The sequence below is a fragment of the Chenopodium album genome, chromosome 8 (assembly GCF_948465745.1).
Source record: "Chenopodium album chromosome 8, dcCheAlbu1.1, whole genome shotgun sequence".
In the NCBI taxonomy this organism is placed as follows: Eukaryota; Viridiplantae; Streptophyta; class Magnoliopsida; order Caryophyllales; family Amaranthaceae; genus Chenopodium; species Chenopodium album.
The window spans coordinates 497,308-520,242 of NC_137841.1; the positions used below are offsets into that span (position 1 = coordinate 497,308).

The window sequence follows — 22,935 nt, forward strand, 5'->3', positions numbered from 1 at the left end:
AAAACATAAGGTTCAAGTTTTGAACAAATCTACAAAATTGAGAGTAAAAAATCATTCATAATTTGAGTAAATTTTTTATTTTGAATTTTGTTAAGTATAAAATCTATAAAATTAAGAGTAAAAAATTTACAAATTTGAGATAGATTTATTCTGTTAATATGGTTATACCTGTCAAAAACAAAAAAAAAAACAAAAAAAAAAACAAAAAACAAAAAAACAAAAATATGATTATAAGAAAATTTTAGTTTAAAGTCCTTTGATTAATTGAAGTATTAATTAATGTAAGCAAAAATGGGCTACTCGATTAATATTGGGTCGTTAGGTTGAATTTAATTTGGGAAATTAGATGGTTTTGATAACTAGCTTGATAGGCAGGAAGGTTGTTTAGACCCAATACAAATTAGTTCGAGTGTTCGACCCCACACAATCATATCGTAAGCTTGACATGACATGAGAGTAACATCATTTCTAAAACTCAACGATTGAATGACAAGCTAACTTCAATATCTAAAAAATGTTAATATGGCCAACCAACATTTCACAAAATTTGGTTTTTGGCATCTATGCATGAGCCCAACTTTTCCTTGGCCCGTTTAATAACAAGGTGTACTACTCATGACCTTGTTCGTGTTCAATTTAAACTAGTTTTGAGCTGAGTCAATATAGGGTAGACCAATCTAGTTAAAAATCATGAATTTGATTTTCTTTAGTTGTGTAAATACATTTACATATATTCCTAACAATTATCGAGTCTATTTAATTTGGATATTGAATGCTTGAATCAGTTGGACCAAAATCAAAATTAGAATTGAAAAAAGTCAGTTTTTGACAACCCTACCTTCCCTCCTTCTAAAGGACAAGTGCGTATCAACACCCGAACAAAATTCGCGTAGCAATACGTGAACACTACTTTGGAAATTGAAATAGCCGGGAATACAATTCATATGAATTTCTCTTTCTTTCTCCACTTTATGTTCTTCCCTACAAAATAAACTAAAGTGAAGCATAGCGCAGTCAAATCTTATTATCTGCATGTCATTCATTTCATAAACAAACATAAAAATATAAAAAACATTGGGTTTTTCTTTTTCATTTCATTCTTATTCAACAAATTATTGAATTCAGAGTTCATCAGATTCTCAGAAAAAACTACTTTTCGGCTGCACAAAAACTACTCAGAGTGTATGTGTGTGAGTTGTTGCAGACATTAAACAATGGAAATAAACCCCGAAAAAAAAAAAAATTAAAAAATTAAAAACAAAAAATTGACCTCCTCTTCACAAAGGCACATGGCTACCTCTTTAGCTTTGGTTTTATTATTACTTAAATTTTCTCTCTCCTACTTACAGATTGGACTTAGTACTACTACATACATACATAATTTATAATTATATTTTTATAATATAATGTTTTATTATTATTAATATTATTATCTTTGTTAATCCTAATATAGTTTTTTCTCTGGTTAATTGACTGATGATTTCAAGACATGTTTATGACAAACTCTCAGATCTAACACAACCCCCCTTATTCATATTCATATTCCTATTAAAAGTCTCTTCCTTTTCTTCTTCTTCTTCTTCCATTATTTCACCTGCCAACAATATTATTAATTCTGTTTTTATTTATTATATTATTATTATTGTTATTATTATTACTCTTCCTAAATTCATAAACTTTCTCAGATTTTATTTTGTGTCATCATTTATCCCAATTCCCAGGTTAGATTCTTCTTACTTTTTCTCATCTTATTTAATCCCTTGATTTCTTGGTTTTTATTTTTTTTCTGGGCGTGGTTCAGTACTCATCAATGTCAACATATTTGGTGGGCAATCTTCAATTTTTTTTTTTTTTAAATTATATGATTATGTCATGATTCTAGATTCATCTTAAATTTTTGCAGTTTTTTCAGTATCAATCTTGTAATACTTGTTAATTTTGTCAACTTTTTTTCCATTGCTCAATCAATTTTCCATTATTTACATCAAATAATTTGATTAGTTTTCAATAATGGTGGGTTTAAGTTATGCAGTATTTATATGGATTAAACAGTCTGTTTCAATCACTTTGTTGTTTCAGTTTAAGTGGGGTACTTTCATCCCAATTTCCCTTTTTCGTTCTTTTTACAAAAAGGGGAGTAAAGTAAAGCATAAAATAAAATTATAAATATTTACATGAGTTGATGATTATTTTTTATTTCTTAAAGAATGTTTACTATATTGATTGTTATTATACTGCAAGTAGTTTAATTTAATTTGATGAAATTATGTTGTTGTTTGATGTGTTGTGACAGCAGAATTCTGGCTGTTTTGTGTTTATAATTGGATCTTGGTGGATTGAAAAACCCTTTCCTAGGAAAAGAATGAAGAAAGACAGTGTATGTTGTTGTAAGAACAGTATTACATTGAATTGAAACAAGGGTTTATAGAATTGTAAAGTAATAGTAGGGATTATTATTATTATGGAGGATCAAATAATAGTGGATGACCATATGGATGTTGAGGAGGCCCTTAATCCGATGTGGCCGGATAATGTAAATGAAGCTGGGAGTCAATTCAATGTGGATTGGCCGCAGGAGGATCAAGATATGTTGAAAGAAGTAGCAATTAACGCGGGGGAGCCTCAAGAAATAGATTTGGAGCGTCTCCATGACATGACAGTAGACAGTGATAAGGGTGGCTCTCAACTGGCCTATCTTATGAAGCATTGGGAGTATAAGCAAGAGAATGCTGCTCGTCTCCTCAGAGAAGAGCTTGATCGCCTCAGCAAGCAAAGAGAGGAGGTTGAGCTTAAGAGATTGGAGATTTTAGAGGAACATCGTTTTGAGGAAGAACGAGTTGGGGCTGACAGATATTCTGTTTCTGTGTTGGAGGAGCTCTATGATTCCTACAAGATTGTTCCTAAGAAAAAACGCGATTCCCCTGTTGAAAGTAATAAAGGACTTGAAATAGATGCTGAGTATGATACCATTGTGTATTGGAAACAAAGGGCTGTGATCCTTGAGAATTTGCTGAAGGAAAGCAGGCAGAGGGAGCAGATTCTCTTGGAAAAGCTGGACGAAAGCATCAAGAATATGGAGCAACAGTCCACACCGGTGGAAGAATTGTCACAGATGCTTAAAAGAGCAGATAACTTTATTCACTTCATTCTTCAAAATGCACCTATTGTTCTTGGTCATATGGTAAGGCTAGAAATGATATACTATATCCATTCATTCACTTCTCTCGGACTGCCCTTTCTATGTCTGGGTGAGCAATTGCATTGATGCTTTCATCATGTGCATTTGTTTCAGGATAAAGAGCTGCGCTACCGTTTTATCTACAATCACTACCCAAGTTTTAAAGAGGAGGTAAGACTTTGGTGTGCTTGTAAAATTAGTGCCTTAAAGCTAGCTTCGTCCTCAATAATTCTGCACCCGAGGACTGTGTAATTCTATCTTCCCTTTTGTTTCAAAGCATCTTTCGTAGGAAAACGGTATGGCATTCCTCAACTTACCTGATTTTTTCAGGATATTATAGGGAAAACGGATACAGAGATCTTTTCTGGTGCTGGAGTGAAGGAGTCTCTAGACTTCAAGCGAGAAGTCTTAGAACGTGGACTACCCGGAAAGAGAGAGATAACATTTGAAACTGAACTTTTTGGGTCAAAAACCTTTTTGATATATGTGGAGCCTGTGTTTAATAAGGCAGGAGAGACCATTGGTGTCAATTACATTGGAATGGATATTACAGATCAGGTCAGGTCATATTTCAATATTATGCCTTGAAATTTTGGTGGATACAATGCGCAAAAGGCCATTACAAGTAATGTCTGAATAGGGTGTCCATTTTTTCAACAGGTCAGAAAAAGAGAGAAGATGGCAAAGCTTCGAGAGGAGATAGCTGTTCAGAAAGCCATGGAGACTGAACTGAATAAGACTATACATATAACAGGTTTGGTTGGATTTTAAGTGATTCATGAGTTATAGCTTCTCTTTGGCACATGGAGTTAACTAAAAGATGCTTTCTATCATTTTTTAGAGGAAACTATGCGAGCTAAGCAAATGCTTGCCACTATGTCTCATGAGATACGGTCACCATTATCTGGTGTTGTTAGCATGGCCGAGGTTCTAGCCACCACTAGGCTGGACAAGGAACAACGACAATTGTTAGATGTCATGATTTCTTCAGGGGATTTGGTCCTTCAGCTCATCAATGACATCCTTGATCTCTCCAAGGTTGAGTCAGGTTTGATATTGTTGACCTTGATGTTAATCAGATTCTACAAGGGCTGGTTTAAGTGTTTAATTGTATTGACTGCTTTCTGTTATTTATTTTTGGGTTATAGGTGTTATGAGACTGGAAGCTACCAAGTTCCGACCAAGAGAAGTTGTAAGGCATGTACTCCAGACAGCTGCAGCATCTTTGAAGAAAATGCTGACGTTGGAAGGATACATAGCAGATGATGTTCCGATAGAGGTGAGATCATTTTCTTACCATGAAATTAGAAATTCAGCTTGTGCTCTGCACATGACATACATTTCAACTCTATGTGCTTATCTAAGTAAAGCTCCTCTCAAAGTGATAAGCTGTTCAGTCTTCACACTGATAAACCATCCCTGCAGTTTGTGGGTCTTGATCAGATCATTTGTAAATTTGTGCCAATCTTCTCCAATAGTATTTCTCAAATTTCATAAAGATCCTGGCTTAAACTCAATAATAAAATATAGGAAGATTTTGGATTCATAACTTTGGGCCCTGCAGTGCTTTAATTTTACCATGCTATTTCAGTCCAGGTTTCCTGATGTCAGAAGTTGAATTAATCAATTCAGATATACAACAATAAACACCATGTGGTTTATATAAGCTGCTTACATTGATGCATATGATGTCAATCAACCCACTCACCCTGTCCTAAGCTGTAGCCTTATATAGAGGCATCTGGTTTATATTATTGTTAAATCTGCTGACGCGGAAACTTTTGGCTATTGTCAAAACTTTAGAACAATCTCATATATTTCATGTTTGCATGCAAACCGTCTGACAATACTTTCTTACTGTATCTCTTTCAGGTGATTGGAGATGTTCTTAGAATTCGACAAATTCTCACTAATCTAGTCAGGTATACAGAGAATGCACCTTGCGCTATCTGTCATTTTTTCTCTGTTGAGCATACAGCTTCTCTGGTAGATTAAAATCGTGTCATATTTATAGCTCAAAAGACACATATTTCTAATTTTAATCTGTAATTCTACTGCAGTAATGCCATTAAATTTACGCATGAAGGTAAAGTTGGCATAAGACTTTATGTAGTACCAGCGCCTTATTCTGGAGAAGAAGATCTCCATCCTGTCGAAAGACTCGAAACCAATACTGCCACAGATGAAAAAGGTGATTCTGATCATCCATATGGAGATGATCCTTCTGAAGCTCATAAAAATTCGGATGAGTCTGGAACGCCAGTCAAGAGAGGAGAATCACAATCAAAAGATGAAGATAGGCATCCCATTATATTTCCAACAACAGTATGGATACGCTGTGATGTATATGACACTGGAATAGGAATTCCAGGTTTGATTATTAATTCATTTCGTAACCACTTAATGTCAGTTTTCAGTTTCCAGCAGTAGTAGCCAAGGGTGTATCATTAACTCATTATATGTAATATTGACTAGAGCTAGAGCTGTATAATAATTTTGTTTCTTATTTGATCTCGTGTGTGACAGAGCACGCTTTGCCCACTTTATTCAAAAAATATATGCAAGCCAGTGCTGATCATGCTCGTAAGTATGGTGGAACTGGACTAGGCTTGGCCATATGCAAACAACTGGTAAATTTTGCTACTACAGTACATTTATAACTATCTTTCCTTTAAAGTAGTATTGATATTTTCGTGAATCAATTTCAAGCTATTTAATTATTTGGGGAAGCCCTGAAACTGTTACTTTAATCCCAATCCCAATAGTTATAATTCTGATAATTTGCAGATACCCAGAAAATTGTTGATTTGTTTTCTGTGCACAGGTTGAGCTAATGGGTGGACATATGACGGTATCCAGCAAAGAGCATTGTGGATCAACATTCACATTTGTTCTCCCATACAGGGTATCTCCTGAATCCGATGACCAGTCTGATGATCCTGATGAGCTTCCAGATGCTTCTACTCATCATGATGCAACAGCCACTGATGATCATACAGCTGGATTTTTCCAATTCCAGCCTCGGACATTGAGTTCATCTATGTTATCCCTCAGTGGAGAAAGCAGGAGCCAAAATATATTACAAAATAATTACGGATTTAGTATGCCTGACATCAACCCAAATTTAGCTTCATTGTCTCCTACTCATGCCACTCCAAAGGAGTTGGAAACTGAGCAGGGATCACATGAAAGTTCTTCGAGGAACAGTGGTGATAATGCTGCTGCTGAAATAAGTGGTAGAAATGATGAGTATGTTGGAGAGGAAAGGAATATTGGTGAAAACCTAAGATCATTGGATATGGAGGCTGGGTCTAGTGTAAGTGGGGGGCAAGTGGAAAAGACATTACATGACCCTCAAGATGAACACCGGATGATGCAGAATCGTGATACAAGTCTGCAGAGTACTGCAAGCAGCGTGCCTGACGTACAGACACCTGAGAAAAAGCCTAAAATACTCCTTGTAGAAGACAATAAGATCAATGTGGTGGTGACAACATCCATGATGAAACAATTGGGTCACAGAATAGACGTTGTTAATAATGGAATTGAAGCCATTCGTGCTGTTCAAAATCATACTTATGACCTTGTTTTGATGGTAATGTAACTCTGACTTCTTCTAGTTGTGTCTTCTCTTCTAATAGCATTATAAAGATTGCTTTGTCGTACTTTCTTTTTCTCTGTTACCCTTATAAAGTAGGATGTGTTGCTCTATGGATAGATCATATAAAAAAAATTGCACTGTTCCTAATTGCCAATTGGTAGGTAAAGGAAGAAAAAGAACAAGGGCAGAATAAAGAAGAAAATCACAAAAGTAATATGTATTCCCATTCAATAAATAGTATACAAGGAACATACATCTAACAGTATGTTGAATCACATCAAATAGATCTATTCATTGTTCTGTTCATTTTAGCATTAGTAGTCATTCTTCTTAAGAAATAGATTATTGTAATATAGCTAGAGAGTAAGTCCAATAATTGCAAAACACAAGTTTTGTTTGATTGACACAAGCAATATCTGCAGGATGTCTGCATGCCAGTGATGGATGGACTTCAAGCTACAAGGATCATTCGATCTTGCGAAGAGTCTGGCAGTTGGGATGCTGCTATGGAGGCAGGAATTGATCAACCTATGCGTTTTCAGGATTCACCAGTGAATTTTCATTATCCACCGAAGAGAATTCCAATTATTGCGGTAAACATTTGCAATTTCAACTTTTCAAGGTCCTTGAAATTGCAATTTAGTATGTTCTGTAGAGTGTAGAGTACATTGCACCATTTTCTCGTAGATCATTGTTGCTAAAAATGAACCTTGTATCATGATTTGCAATAATAGATCTTACCTTTTAGTTAAAGATTTTTCATTTTGAAAAACTCCTGGTAGGCTTATAGCCTCATAGATTTGCTTTATTAACTTTTCACCAAAAACAAATAGATGGACTTAAATATACTGAGAAATGTAAAAGTATGACCTAACTAAGGGTTGTAATGAGTCTATTCTGTTAGCAAGCTACTCGAGCTCAGGCCACTCAGAATTCAGTCCAAGCTCGGCTCTAAACTTAACTGAAATCAGCTGATTGAGCAGAGCTTGAATTTCTATCATGCACTGGTTCAAATAATGTATTTGTCAAATGAAAATAAAAAAGTGACTTGTGATCCTGTGAGTAATAATACGAAGTACATAGTATAGGTCAGATATATGGGTATCATAGGTGGAGTTTTTTCTGAGTCACGAGCCAGCCCAAGTCTGAAGTTTCTGAACTGAAAAATGAATTTGACTCATTTTGAGTTGAGCAAGCTACCCAAATCTCTAGCTCAGTTTGGATCATTGTCTCTCTTATGCAGGACTTGAACCATGCAGTTTTGAGATGAAATCACATATTAGTGTTTCTTGTTGTAATTAGTTGTATTGCAGATAATCATTTTAATTATTTTTGATTTGATGAGTGCAGATGACAGCAAATGCATTATCAGAGAGTGCAGATGAGTGCTTTGCGAATGGTATGGATTCGTTTGTGTCAAAGCCTGTCACACTCCTAAAGTTAAAAGAGTGCCTTCAGCAGTATTTGCCGTGATGTCTTCTTGTATATTCATTCATCTGTACAGAAGTAGAATGTCTTTCTTTTTAGGAAAGTTTTGTAACCAAATGTATCATGTTTTTAGGAATGAGCATCTTTGTAAAAAAATTTTGCCAATTCTTTTACTGGTGGGAAAGAAATAAAAGTTTGCAGCTAAGCTGAATGGGTTGGAAATAAAAGTTTTACCTCTGAAAAGTTTCTTGTTTAGCAATTAATCAAGTAGCCAATAATGTATGCGACTATGCATTCGGATTTAAGGACTAAGGATGAGCCTTTAGGAAATTCCTACTAGCCAAATAATGCTTGTAAGGGAATGAACATCTGATATATCGTGATATTCATTCTTAAGCCCTTTTCTCTTCATCTTAAAACTGCTTTACAATGTTTGGTAAAATCAGATTTAAGTTAGCTATAATATCAAAATCTTATCTGTAAACTATGCTCAACAACATACATTAGTTTTGACCAATAAACCAGTTTATTAGTGAAAACCAGTTTCAATCTGTGCAAATCAGTTTGATCAGTTCAAATCAGTCGATATGTTTAAATTCAGTCTTTAAATGATAAGCAGGCAATAAAACACAAAGCCTTAATGGATTTACTGTACATATTAAAGCGTTTGAACTTTGAAGGAAGGACCTACGAATCCAAAGCCTTCTGCCTTTTAATTAGGTTGAGGCATTATATGAATTGAGGAATATTTTGTAAGGAAAAGCTTCAGATAGGGGGTTTCATCGAAAGCAGTAATTTGTTGTGGGAAACTAGTTTTGATTCATGAAAATCCTTCTGTTTTAAGAATCCCTTAATACAGGAAGCCTCTTGAAACCTTACATAAGCCCCTTTGCTTATTAGCTAAATCTGTAAGACTAGGCTGCAACTGTTGAACAGTTAGCATAGAAGGAAAAAATGGCGGTGTAGCTTTGAGTCAAGATAAACACTACAAAGTTCCAAATGATCACAACAAATCTGTCCAAGCTAATACATCACTCCTGCAAACAAGGGACAACAACCTTTAAAATTAATTAATACTAAATAACTCATATTTTCATTTGCATAACAATTAAAATTAGAGATGTGAAGTTTATACTAACTTGCATTTACCTTTCTGTAGTACAAGCCTGTAAAAATACAATAATGGACCACTCTTGATCTAGAAGATTAGACAAGGACTAGTGATCAATTTTCGACGACTATGACCTTTTTAGCATACTTAGTTACTTAGGTCCTCTTAAGCTAAACCAAGTTGAGACGTAATACAGTTTGACTTTTCATTCAAATGTGTATACATTTCAAATATAGGACAATAACTATGGAAGAGGCTTGATTTTACTTTGCTAGTCAAATGCTTTGATTCTTCCATGGGACCAAATCCAACTCATTTTAAATCTTTCTTTTCGTTGAAAGCGAAAACTGAAACTATATGCAGCTGAAACTGATGGAATATGCAAACCAAAATACACACAATATGAATTTCCTTTTTTTCATTTTTTGACAGCACAAATTGCTATTTCTAGCAAAAAAAAAAACTGACATAAGCTCAAAATTAGCTTTACTGATTAACCCTTCTTTGTACTTCCTTAGTAATAGTGATATCTCAATTCTTAAACATCAAAGATTTTTATTTTACCTGTGCCTCTGGTCCTATCTTTGCCATTTTACGGGGTAGAATCATTTTAGATTTAATTGGTAAACTCGGCCAATTTTGAAAGAAAAGTTGCATTAATCAGGAAGAAGGCAACTGCACTATCATTAACTTTTACGGTCACATTATATAGGAACAGGAGAAATGGCAGTAAAACACTAACAAGAACAATAATCCAAAGCATCCAAATAGACCATTTTATTCATTCACTAAAGAAATGGCTGTAAAAAATTCATGTCATATTGCATAACATGTTTAAAGATGAGGTCATGTACAAAGTCTAAGTATATCCTAGTTAGGCAGATAAGTAAGAACAGAATCGTGTTTACATTAAATAATGATTATACATTTTCATCATACTTTACAAGTTTACATGGTCTCTCCTTGCATACCTAAATGAGCTACATCAGTCTATGCTGTGTATAGGTTTGTGCATCTGAACTCGACTTGAGCCTGTTAGTTAGCAGTAACCTTTACATCTTCCAAGTTAACATCTGTTTTCTCTGGCAAAGGAGTTGGTTGTCCTTCATAATTATCTAAACCTCTTTCTGAACTATTCCAATACCTTGAAGGACTATTTGATGGTGTACCGAGAAAATTTTGATCTTGTGTTGTACTTTTTCTGAAAGTATGGGAGCTGAGATTCTTTTGGTCATAAACCCTCATCAATGTTTTAGCTCTAGTCCAAACTGAGGCACTACCATCAGTCCATACATTTCTATGCTCTTTAAGGAAGCCTGACAAGGATACGATGAGAGCAAACAACGCTGCAGCCACTGCAATTGTAAATAAGCCCCAAAAACTGTCAAGACCAAGGCTAGTTGAAGACAATGATGCACTCAAATCTTGGCAATCTGTATCCTTAAACCACTTCTTCTCCAATGCTGTCATTTCTTTTCCCTCTGTTATAGCCAGCACTCCGCGGGAAACATCTGATCCAAGAGGAGAACCTCTGGGAAAAACCTGCGGGCAAGGAGCATAAAAATCAACATTCAAGCAAATGAGAAAGACACATACAGATTAGATAGAGAAGGCGAGTGCAGGCTTACAAATCCAAAGCCATCGGTCTTATATGTTGGTGGAACCATGGTATATCTAGAGCCATATTCTGCAAGAAAAATCTTCACATATGGAAGTTCATCAAATGCTGCTGCAATGCCTCCTTTATGTGTTCCCTTTTCTAAAAGTTCATGCAACTGCTCTGTCGTATTATAGGGCTTTAGGTTTGAGGGACTAAAGTTCATCTCTCTTAGAGAATCCTTAACAAAGGAACCTTCTAGAAACCCTACCACTTCCCCTCCTTTTATCAGCTCCTTAACGTCTTTAATGGTGGGTTGAAGCTGTTCCACTGTCAGCAATGAAGCCAAGTTTGCGGTGTAGCTTTGTATAAGAATGAGCACCACAAAAACCCAAATTATCACCACAAACCTTGTCAGGTTGCTGAACACATTAAAACCTGTAAAGTTGCAGAAAAAAAGACTTCACTTCCTGAAAACTTATTCAGTTCAATATTCAATTTGAAAAAACAATTAGTCTTCACAATAAGTTGTGATCCAAGCAATATCTTCTTCTAGATGATTTGTAAAGATATAAATTTGTGAATTGTGATGCAAAACATGGGAAGATATACTGACTGTGTGAGAAAACCAGTGTTGAGAAGGAGTAATATAGACTTGTTCCAGCCTGATGCCCTGGTGGTCCCCTGAAATCTTCGTTTATTCGATGTTCAAGCACCCAAACTACAAATGCAATGAATATAAAGGAACAGAAGGTTACAACCCATAAATCCCTGGTCAGGGGTTTTACAAAGAGCCAAGCTCGTATTTTCTGATTGCTTTTCATAGGTACTACCATTACGACACCAGAATCAGTATAAGGCAACGTAAAATCAACAAGCGATGACCTATTTGCTCGGATTGTTATATCTCCTACCACTGCATCATAATTCTGCAAACAGAATACATCATATATTAGCAAATTATGCTTGCATAATACTCGACCAAACAAAAAAAATGATGAGAAACCATACGAAAGTTGTGCATTACCTTAAGGTAGACTTGATAAACCAGATTGTCATAGCTACTGGTAGGTTCACCTTCTTTCTCTGTGTAAGGGACATAATCGTATGCTACATAGTATGGCAGTGTTTTCATTACAGCATCAAAAACGTCGATGCAGTATCCTGTAACTTTTGTTTCATTGGTTGCAGGATCTTGAGTGACATTCACAAATTGAGTGAAGCCAAACTTAATTGGAACACCAATTTTTAACCTTTTACCATTTGGTGAAACTACCCAACCTTTGGGAGCAGACTTAGAGCCCCCAGGCCATACGATGGACTCAAGATCAGCCTTTACAAGGGCATGTTTACTGCTGCTTTCTGAAGTCCATAAACTAATTTCCTTCTCTCGACTGCCCCATACATTTATAAGCTGATAAGTTTGACATTGCAGCTGCCCTTCTTCTAGATCAAAACTTCCTACGAGTCCCCTAAACCTTGACCTCAGTATCGATTGGAGTAATTCAGGACCAAACAACGAAACTCTTATATCAGAGATATCAGTTGATGAATTGGCAGCATTATTGTCAGCTCTCTGAAATGTGAAGTTAGAAATACCAACTTCTTCCACAGCTTTTGCAAGGGCAATAGTTGCATCATAAGCCCGAAGTCCATCAATGCTCATTCCTACATTTTCAAGGACAGGATTTTCTTGCTGAAATTTCATTTTCCATCTAGTACTAAAATTGTCCAGCTCTTTTGTTCTAGCTACATAAGTTTTCACTCCTAGTACACCCTGCATTGACTGTATTACTAGAGGATCTAAAGACTCCAAGACATCGGCCACTACATTCGTGATGATCCATACATAGTCTTTGCTCATCATACCAAGCTTTGCTGCTTTCAAAAACAGCCGAGATGCCAGAGAAGCTTCCATATGAACTACAAAGACGCGAGGAGACATAGATTTCAGCTTGTACAACTCTAATTCTATCCGATCATTGGAGGCAGAAGATGGAATGACACTCCTATAAGGAATGTTTGTCCCAATCTCTTGCAGTTTATCAGCCAAGAAAGGTATGATCCCACCACCAAATTCATTAGCAACATAGACAGGTACAACTTCTCTCCATCCAAAAGCTTGGATAAGGTCACTGATGGGTTGCACTTGGCAGGAATCATCCTGTATTGCTCGAATGAAATACGGGTTTTGCGTGGGAGAAAGTGAAGGGCTCGTAGCTGAGTAGGAAACAATTGGAACTCGAGCTTTCTTCCCGAGACTGACAACAAATTGAGCCTCAGGAGAATTTTCTGGACCTATGATTGCTGTCACTTGGTCATTCTTCAGTAAATCCAATACTGCATTCTCAAAACAGGACTATTGGTATCAAAATTTAAGCTTTAACATCTAAACAATGGCTAATGTTACTTGTAAGTTCATTCATTCATGCCATATCAACTATGATAGGATATCACATACTTCTTCCGTTCTTTTTTACTTGACCCGCTTTGACTTTTATACTATTCACCACTCCTCCTTTGACCGTCTTTTGTGAATAATTTCACTACTAGAATCCGGGCAAATAGCGACAATTTTTCTACGACAGCCAGCAAAACTGTCGTAATTTTGTAAGGAAAAACATGTTCATGTTGGAAATTTTTGAATTCGTCTCAAGAAATACTATCATAATATAAGTAACTTTTATAATATTTATTTATGGAGAATTAAAGTTATTAATCGTTGAAGTTTTGCATTGGCAAACATGATAAAAGAAACGGGTTAAGTGAAAAAGAACAGAGGAAGTACTTCGTATGATACGTACTACACATGTATGTCACACTGTCATGTATCACTAAGTTATGTATTCGTATTCAAAGAAAAATTAATTTTAGAGGTTATTGTATTCATAGTCTTTCTAGAGTTTATTGTACTGTAAGACTACACAACGTCAAACTTGAATTTTGTTTGTTTACTTGAATTAATTTTGTTTGTTTCGTCAACAAAATTAGACCAAATGGCATAAAATTTTAGTTTTAATATGTGGTTCAACACTCATTCAAGACTTTTCTTCTAGTCAGGTACTGCGAACGTATGTTGTATGTATCTACACATTAATACAGCCACAACTCTTAGCACGCAATGCTTGATTGCGAAATATCCGATTAAACACACCCTTTGGCATTATACACCTCGTCAATTCATATTATATAATACTCTATCACACATTATTGGAAGTTAGCAATTAAATTATTGGAAGTTAGCAATTATGATATTGTCAACTCTTTCATTTAAAAAAAAATAAATGAAAATAAAAAATGGAAAATCGAGTCAACTCTATTAAACATTGTTAGATAGATTGTTCCTCCTCCATCCATTATTGAATGTTAAATTGTTGAAACAAGGAGATAATTCTAGATAGATTAAGGGAAAAATAAAAAGAAATTGATGTATAAAACCATAACGACAGCATTTAATTAACTTATAATTTTGCTATACAATCTTAAGTTAACTCTAATTTAAAGTATATCTTCCTTCAAAAAAAAAATTTAAAGTATATCTATACTTATTACTTTCGTATTTATAAACACAAATCATCAACGACATTTGTCTCATCCTCCTTTGATCTCTCACCCCTCCTTTTTTAAAAGCAATCCTATGTATCAAACTCTTTATATATTGCTATTTTCACATTTTCCATGATTTAGTATCTTTAATTAGGATAGTTTAACATTCATTTCTATATATGAAAAAAAACATATTCCTCATGACATTTCTATATATGTATAATTTTTATCCCAATTGAATTTTACTTTCAACAGCCCATGCATCACACGGATCTAAAGACTAGTTAGTATATATTAATTACTCTTACATACATAGTCCTACAAGTTGAATTGCTCATACGTATATACATACATACATGCATACATACATACATACATACATACATAGTATTAATTGCTCATACATATATAAGAGTTGCGTGTATCATTTCTATAAGATTTATTTATATTAAACTTTGTAGATGAGTAATATATCCATATATAATATTACATAATTAGTTTTGTTAGGATTCTTGAAACTAAGCCAGGAGATAGCACTCCCTAGCTTGCTAATAAATTACTTATAAAACATTAATAAAGTCTAAATCATGAACTTAAAAGACCAACCACGATTAATTAATTTAATCAACAAAAATATACACGTAGTATTTTATTGCATACGTACCAGCAGACGCGGCCATAACAATATCATGATCTTTGGAGTCTCTAACATGAAGAACAATCCTGGTCTTGAACTCAGGATGAGCAGCATAGAAATCCGAAATCGCGGTGTCTATGCAGCTCAACCCTATCTTACCTTCCATGCTTTCACTATCTAACACAACACCTACCTTCACTGGCATTGTTTGGGCAGCAGCAAATACTGGCCATTGTGAATTCAAGCTGAGATTGAGTAGATATAAATATGTTATTATTGTAGGTAATAGTGTTTGAGTTAACTTCATTATGGTCATCATAATTTGCCAAACTTGGATTTTGAATATTATTTGTTTTAGATTATGTTACGAAATTCGGGATTTGGTTATATTTATAGTGGCTACGTACGTATGTACTGCCAAATGGGTGCAAAGAAATTGTCAAACCAAACATTTATACAAGTATTTTTATATAAGAATAAAATTTTGTGTTTAAGTTTTAGTGGTATATACTTACTCTTAACCTGTATATTCGGTTGATATACTAGTCCTATACTCATAAATTCTAGAAATTGGAAACTATCTAGGAATCCTAGGAGTAGAGGTCACAAATTGGTTTCGATCGGTATGCCTTTTTAGTCTAGTTTAGAATCGGTCTAAATTTATTAAACGTGGGTCATATATACTAGGTACAATTCACCTAAACTGTTCATCATTTTTGCTACTATTTACATACCAATGTTAGTCAATGTAATTCTCAATGATGGTAAAATAGGTTCTCGCCAATTTTTATTTGGGATTATTAATCAAGTTTCATAATGTTTTTTTTTTTTTTTTTTTTTTTTTTTTTTTTTTTTTTTTTTTTAAACCTAAACTGTTCATCATTTGTGCTACTATTTACATACCAATGTTAGTCAATTAAATTATCAATGATGGTAAATTAGGTTCCCGCCAATTTTTATTTGGGATTATTAATCAAGTTTCATAATGTTCTTTTTTTTTTTTTTTAAATAAAAAAAAAAAAAAGTTTACCAAAAAATAAAATTCATGATAATAATTAATAATTTTACTTTAAAAATTAAAAGTAAAGAATCAGGTAAGTAGGAATTTAATTTTAATCACAAAACTAAAACAATCATGTCCCAAGTCCTAAACATAAACAAGTTTACCAAAAAAATATTTTCTTGATCAAAAGACAGCAGCAGGTCAGCAGGTTTAACATTGAAGTCATGTGTTAAGTGTTAACTCTTTTCATACGGTGTCACTTTTTTACTTTGGGGCGAAAGAGTCCTGTACATTTGCTACTCATAACTGTTGTATATCTACTTATCTCTTTACACATACCTAAAGGATTTACACCAATCTTAATAAATTCACATTTTCTAACTATAGGCATTCTTTACCTTTTATACACTCGTGTGTACCTTTAATACTAAGCATATGTCCGTTAGCAGGGCTCAATAGAATTTTCTAGCCTACTTGAATTAATATCCATTTTCTCCGAAGATGGAGTTGATTGTTCTTCATAAATATTGAAGCCTCTTCCTGAATTGTGCCAAAAGCTCGATGGACTTTGTGGAAACGGACTACTTGATGATGTACCAAGAAAATTCTGACCTTGTTGTGGACTGTTCCTAAAAGTATGAGAATTGTGATTCTTTTGGTCATAAACTTTCATCAATGTCCTTATTCTAGTCCAAACTGAGGCACTATCATCAGACCATACGTTTCGATGCTCTTTAAGGAAGCTAGCCAAAGATATGATGAGAGCAAATAATGCTGCAGCCCCCGCGATTGTAAATAAGCCCCAAAAACTGTCAAGACCAAGACTATTTGAAGACAATGACACACCTAAATCAGGACAATTTGTTTTCTGAAACCATTTGTTTTCGATATCTGTCATTTCTTTTCCCTCAGTTACGTTTAGCACTTGACTCGAGACATCTGATCCAAGAGGGGAGCCTTTGGGGAAAACCTGTGGACAAGAAGCATCAAAATTAAGCATATGATCGCGAACTATATACCATTGACAGAGGATGAGATTGAGGACTTACAAATCCAAACCCATCAGTCTTATATGTTGGCGGTATCATGGTATATTTTGAGCAGTACTCTGCAAGAAAGATCTTAATAAACGGTAGTTCATCAAATGCTGCTGCAATCCCTCCATTTTTAGGCCCCTTGACAAAAAGTTCATGTAACTGATCTGTAGTATTATAGGACTTCAGGTTTGGGAGACTAAAGTTCATTTCTAATAGAGATTGCTTAACAAATGAGCCTTCTTGAAATGCAACACTTTCCCCTGTCTTTATCAATTCGTTAACGTCTCTGATTGTGGGCTGAAGTTGTTCTATTGTCAGCAAGGACGCCAAGTTGGCTGTATAACTTTGTATAAGGATGAGCACTACGAATACCCAAACTATGACTACAAATCGCGTTAGGTTGTTGAACACATTAAAACCTGAATGATTGTAGAAGAAGGAAAAAAAAAAAAGACGGTCATTTCATAAATATATAACAATTCAAACTACTAGTAAAATACTGGAGTGTGAGATGGAGGAAGAGAAACTAACTGTGTGAGAAAACTAATGTTGAGAAAGAGTAATAGAGACTTGTTCCTGCTTGATGCCCTGGTGGTCCTCTGAAATCTTCGTTTATTCGATGCTCAAGCACCCAAACCACAAACGCAATGAACATGAAGGAACAAAAGGCTGCAACCCACAAATCCCATGTCAAGGGTTTGACAAAAAGCCAGGCTCGAATTTTCTTATTGTTTTTCACAGGTACAACCATTACAACACCAGATTCTGTGTAAGGAAACGTAAAATCTACTAGCAATGACCTTTTTGCTCTAATCGTTACATCGCCTACCACTGCATCATACTTCTGCAAAACAGTATACAACACCATCAGCAGCTTTCTAAGCTTTGTACTATTCTACATCAGAAAAAATGAACACAAAGTACTTGGGATGTAAGTTATTGAAGCAGCTTATGAATAGTGTGCATTACCTTGAGGTAGACTTGAGAAACCAGTTTGTCATAGCTGTTTGTTGGTTGACCTTCTTCCTCCGAGAAAGGGACATAATCATAAGGTACATAATACGGCAATTTTTGCATTACAGCATCAAAGATGTCAATACAGAAGCCTGTAGCTTTTGTTTTTTTGGTGGAAGGATCTCGAGTGACAGTCACAAATTGTAGGAAACCATTCTTGACTGGAACACCAATCTTCAACCTCCTTCCATTTGGTGAAATTACCCAACCTTTAGGAGCGATAGTAGAGTTTCCCGGCCATACAATGGACTTAAAATCAGCCTTTGTAGCAGTAAACTTACTGTTGGACACTGAAGTCACATTTTTAACAAAACCAGTAGACGGCATCCAAAACATGATTTCTTTTCCTGTACTGCCCTGCACATTTATAAGCTCAAAGGCAGAAGATTGTAGCTGTCCATCGTCTAGAACAAAGTTACCGCCAAGTCCCCTGAACTTTGACCTTAGTATCGACTGCAGTAACTGTTGGCCAAAACGCGACACTCCAATATCAGAAATATCAGTAGAAAAATTGGAAGCTGCATTGTTATCAGTTCTCTGAAATGTGAAGTTTGTAATACCAACTTCTTCCACAGCTTTGGCAAGGGCAACAGTTGCATCATAAGCCCGAAGTCCATGAATGTTCATATTCGCATTAAGAAGGGCAGGATTTTCTCTCTGAAACCTCATTTTCCATTTAAAATTAAAAATCTCTAGCTCCCTTGTTCTTCTTACATAAGTCTTCACTCCCAAAACACCCTGCATCGATTGAATTACTAAAGGATCCAATGACTCCAAAACATCAGCCATTGCATTCGTGATGATCCATACATAATCTTCACTCATCATTCCCAACTCTTTTGCTTTTAAAAAAAGCCGCGATCCTAGAGAAGCATCCATGTGAACTACAAACACACGAGGAGACATAGATTTCAATTTGTATAGTTCAGCTTCTATTCGATCACTAGTGGCAGCAGGCTGGATTGCACTTCTGTAGGGGATTCGAGTCCCAATTTTCTGCATACCATCAGCCAGAAAAGGTATAATCCCACTACCAAACTCATCAGCAACATAGACAGGTACAACTTCTCTCCATCCAAAAGCTTGGATAAGGTCACTAATGGGTTGTACTTGGTAGGAATCATCTTGAGTTACACGAATGAAATACGGGTTTTGTAAGGGAGAAAGTAAAGGGATTGTATAGGAGTCTGAAACAATGGGAACTTGAGCTTTCTTCCCAAGGTTAGCAACAAATTCAGCATCCTCAGATGTTTGTGGCCCGATTATTGCAACAACTTGTTGGTTCTTTAGTAAATCCAATACTGCATTAATCAAAGTGAAAAGAGGGCTTATTACTTATTAGTAGTGCTTATAACTTAATTTTAATTTCATAGTGTCCTAGACTCCTACTAAACTACTTGTATATCCTAACGAATATTGGTATATTGTGTTTGATAATGAGCCTCACATTGGTACCCAAAAAAAAAAAAAAAGAAAAAAAAAAAAGAAAAAGAAAGAAAACTAGGCTTTAGCATCTCATCAATGAAACCATGGCTAATTGGCTACCAAAGTACCAATACAAGTACCTCGTATTAATTGTATACTTCTCATAAGCTAAGTGTTGTACACATATAACATTATATCAATACATATGATGCACCACTCAATTACGTAATATAATCATATTAACTTATTAGATTAGTCTTGATACATATTTTTCAAGATAAACTTTTACACGAAGTTACTCTTATCATCATTACACAATAAAAGATACAATTTTAAGACAATAAGTTCTACTCGAGTATTTAAGTGTCAATGTTGCACACGTTAACACATGCCTAGCTAGTCAAAATGACAACATGATGCAATGAAAATTGGGGCTTCCTCCTTATTGGTACACCAGCAATGAAGGACTACGTAATTTTGATTTTATTTTATTATAAAGAATAGGAAAAAAAAAAAACCTTGATTTCAATTTTTTCAACCCTTCTTGGCGACTTTTCTTCTAGAATTCTAGTCAATAAGGACGAAACTCTAATCCTTAGATTTTCTTCGTCAAGATTGTACACGTATTAATTAGTATTATGTACAATGTACTACTTTAACAGAAAATTACTCGCTATTACCGCCCTTTTGACGCTAAACCGCCAATTAAGGTATCACTTACAAAATTATATATAGAGCTAACTTGTGTTACGGAGTAAGGACACAGTCAATAGTACACTATCCCTATAATATATTATGCAGTCAACTCTACTAAACTTTGAATATATTTTCTGTTAATACACTACAATGTAATTAACAAAAAGTCAAAAATACAAAATTTTCTTTTATATTGTAATTAATTACGAAATATGATTCTAATAGGGTAGTTAGCTATTATTGTAAAAACTTTGAAACACAATTAAAAAAAATATAAACAATGAGAATAAATATTGGGAAAAATGGAAACCCCAACCTTTCACAGGTCTTCCCTAAAAAAATCCAACCTTTTGATTATCTCATAAAAATCCAACGATAATATTTGCTTCATTTATGCATTATGTAAGCACTACTATTTATATCAAACTGTAAATTACATATTTATAGTAGCATCCTTTAATTTCTAACATGTGAAGCTGCATTTATTTCCCGGCAAATAATTAGTCAAATTCCCGGCGAGTTGACTTTTAAAATTTGTACGTATTTAGCTTACCCCTTACTTTTCAATACTGTTCTGTACATACACATATACATTAATACATATAGCTAGTCAACTCCCATTGGACATTGCCAATAATACTCCCTTACCAATCGAGTATTTTAATTTTAATTAAACTAAACATCATGATAAGACCAACTAACAAAACACCAAGATAAAGGCCATTTAACAATGAATATCAATAGAAAATATATATATATATATATATATTTTTTCTCCATATTTTTCTTCAAATCACAACTTGAAGATAGTATTTAACTGTGTACGTACATATATACATGTAAACATGTACAAACTTCCATGAAAGAAGAGAATTTTAAAAAGGAATGGATGTGATAATCAACACGAACACCAAGATTAAGATAGAGAGAATCATTTCCCAAATATAAAGAATTACATGACAAGAATTAAATTAAATAAAGAACGAATGAAAAAGTATGTTCATAAAAATAAAAAAAAATAAAAAACGAAAAAGTATATTATATAACCTCATATATGCATAAATGCATATATACGTACCAGCTTCCGTAGACATAAGAATATGATGGTGGTTGGAGTCTCTAACATGAAGAACAACCTTAGTTTTAAACTCAGGATGAGCATCATAGAAATCCGAAATCGCCATGTTAATGCAGCTCAATCCTATCTTCCCTTCCATGCTTTCCATGTCTAACACAACTCCTATCTTCACTGCTTGGGCATCAGCAAATACCAACCATTGTGGTTTCAAGGAATTGTTGTTTTGAAAGAAGTTGATGATCATTAGATAAAACAAACTTGTTATTACTATTGATATTGTTTCAGTTGATTTATTGTTCTTTGCCATCTTTAATACTTTTCCCCAAAATTGTAGTTTTGGATGAATGAAATTTGTTTCAAATAATTTAATAAGGTGTTAGATGTATTTATAGTGGCTACCACGTATTAAGTACAAGGAAAATGTCAAACGGGATGTGTATTTTTTTATTAATAACTTTTCTTTAGCTTTATTATACAACTCGATCCCTCTGTGATTTGAAAGCTATATTGATTCAATATAGTCCCTCACTCCGAACTCTTTCCCAATAAATTGCTTAATTAAAAATAAAATAATTTCCTAATTGTGTCGGTTTAAAAACTAATTTTCTGAAATTTTCTTCTTGGAGGCGTATGCACCATGCTTGATGCATACGGATTTTTAATATTTTCTTTTATTTTTTTTTTTTTAAAAAGGTAGATTGAACATATATAGTTATTTTATAATGAACATATATATATATGCTATGTCACTTGGACTCTTCATTTCACCTCACGTACCCGTGTTAGACGCTCGATACTCGGACATGGGTAGTATGACACCCGAACACTTCACTTTTAGTTCAAAATCTTGGAATTTTTTTACAAAATAGCCGAGTCGGACGTTTGGACACGTACCTGTGTTGGACATGGGTACCCGAATCCAAGTAACATAGTATACATGTTTCATCCATGTGAGAGTGGTTTGATTCTCACCCCAAGCAAGTGAGATCCCTAATTTTTTCCCTACTTGCAAAGGAATAATCCTTACCTTAAAAATAAAATAATAAATTGAATAGACTAATTTGATCTTGTAATATAAACTAGATATCATGCATTGACAACTTTATAATTAGTGTTTATTACGGAGTACAATTACAAGCAATAATAGCGTACTCTCTTATTACGAGTAGTTTCTACGAAATTGAATGGCAAATGATACATTATACATCACTATTCTCTCTCTCCTTAGATCTTAATTAGTAGTAAATCGCGAAATAAGAGTCAATTTTGCAACTATTAACCTTAGAATGAATCAATTCCTCAAATTTAATTTATATAAACCCTAATTTCATTTGAAAAACCCCCTTAAGATATTAATCCAACTCAACCAGCAATAGATGAAGACATGAAATACCACAATCTGAAACTCTGCTAATTATACTGAGCATATGCTATAGGCAACAAACATCCAAGCTAAAATCAATCAAATAGTCTTAAAATTTAGGCAACAAACATCCAAGCTAAGATCAATTAAGTTAAATTAGTCTGTATCATTAATTTGTTTCTCTAAACAAAAAATTTGCAAAGATTATAGATATCATTAAT

General features: G+C 34.3%; 3 protein-coding genes across 3 annotated transcripts; 1 reads left to right on the top strand and 2 right to left on the bottom strand.

Moving 5' to 3' along the window:
* Positions 1-2,298: 2,298 nt before the first annotated feature.
* On the top strand, positions 2,299-8,529 carry LOC145555561 (histidine kinase 5-like). Its single transcript, XM_081617298.1, has 12 exons — positions 2,299-3,181; positions 3,293-3,349; positions 3,509-3,736; positions 3,839-3,932; positions 4,020-4,226; positions 4,327-4,457; positions 5,051-5,100; positions 5,239-5,549; positions 5,705-5,808; positions 6,003-6,773; positions 7,202-7,372; positions 8,130-8,529. Exons 1-12 carry the CDS (start codon positions 2,462-2,464, stop codon positions 8,250-8,252), a joined length of 2,967 nt encoding a protein of 988 aa, XP_081473424.1. The 5' UTR covers positions 2,299-2,461; the 3' UTR covers positions 8,253-8,529.
* A 1,573-nt stretch (positions 8,530-10,102) lies between these two features.
* Positions 10,103-15,303, bottom strand: LOC145642527 (glutamate receptor 2.8-like). The gene is made up of 5 exons (XM_081693733.1): positions 15,172-15,303; positions 11,943-13,274; positions 11,532-11,844; positions 10,947-11,353; positions 10,103-10,860 (listed from the first exon to the last, which is right to left on the bottom strand). Exons 1-5 carry the CDS (start codon positions 15,301-15,303, stop codon positions 10,354-10,356), a joined length of 2,691 nt encoding a protein of 896 aa, XP_081549859.1. The 3' UTR covers positions 10,103-10,353.
* A 1,240-nt stretch (positions 15,304-16,543) lies between these two features.
* On the bottom strand, positions 16,544-21,658 carry LOC145642528 (glutamate receptor 2.7-like). Its single transcript, XM_081693734.1, has 5 exons — positions 21,352-21,658; positions 18,108-19,453; positions 17,670-17,982; positions 17,151-17,557; positions 16,544-17,071 (listed from the first exon to the last, which is right to left on the bottom strand). Exons 1-5 carry the CDS (start codon positions 21,656-21,658, stop codon positions 16,544-16,546), a joined length of 2,901 nt encoding a protein of 966 aa, XP_081549860.1.
* Between the last annotated feature and the right edge of the window lie 1,277 nt (positions 21,659-22,935).

What these genes read in the sequence shown, in the direction of transcription:
- LOC145555561 (XM_081617298.1), top strand. Translation starts at nt 2,462, where the DNA reads ATGGAGGATCAAATAATAGTGGATGACCATATGGATGTTGAGGAGGCC. An exon ending in GAATGGATATTACAGATCAG is followed by an intron (nt 3,737 to 3,838) that starts GTCAGGTCATAT and finishes TTTTTTCAACAG; the next exon opens with GTCAGAAAAAGAGAGAAGAT. An exon ending in CACTGGAATAGGAATTCCAG is followed by an intron (nt 5,550 to 5,704) that starts GTTTGATTATTA and finishes CGTGTGTGACAG; the next exon opens with AGCACGCTTTGCCCACTTTA.
- LOC145642528 (XM_081693734.1), bottom strand. Translation starts at nt 21,658, where the DNA reads ATGGCAAAGAACAATAAATCAACTGAAACAATATCAATAGTAATAACA. An exon ending in TCTTATGTCTACGGAAGCTG is followed by an intron (nt 19,454 to 21,351) that starts GTACGTATATAT and finishes TGATTAATGCAG; the next exon opens with TATTGGATTTACTAAAGAAC. An exon ending in AGACTGATGGGTTTGGATTT is followed by an intron (nt 17,072 to 17,150) that starts GTAAGTCCTCAA and finishes TCTTGTCCACAG; the next exon opens with GTTTTCCCCAAAGGCTCCCC.
- LOC145642527 (XM_081693733.1), bottom strand. Translation starts at nt 15,303, where the DNA reads ATGCCAGTGAAGGTAGGTGTTGTGTTAGATAGTGAAAGCATGGAAGGT. An exon ending in AGACCAGGATTGTTCTTCAT is followed by an intron (nt 13,275 to 15,171) that starts GTTAGAGACTCC and finishes TGATACCAATAG; the next exon opens with TCCTGTTTTGAGAATGCAGT. An exon ending in AACACTGGTTTTCTCACACA is followed by an intron (nt 11,354 to 11,531) that starts GTCAGTATATCT and finishes GCAACTTTACAG; the next exon opens with GTTTTAATGTGTTCAGCAAC.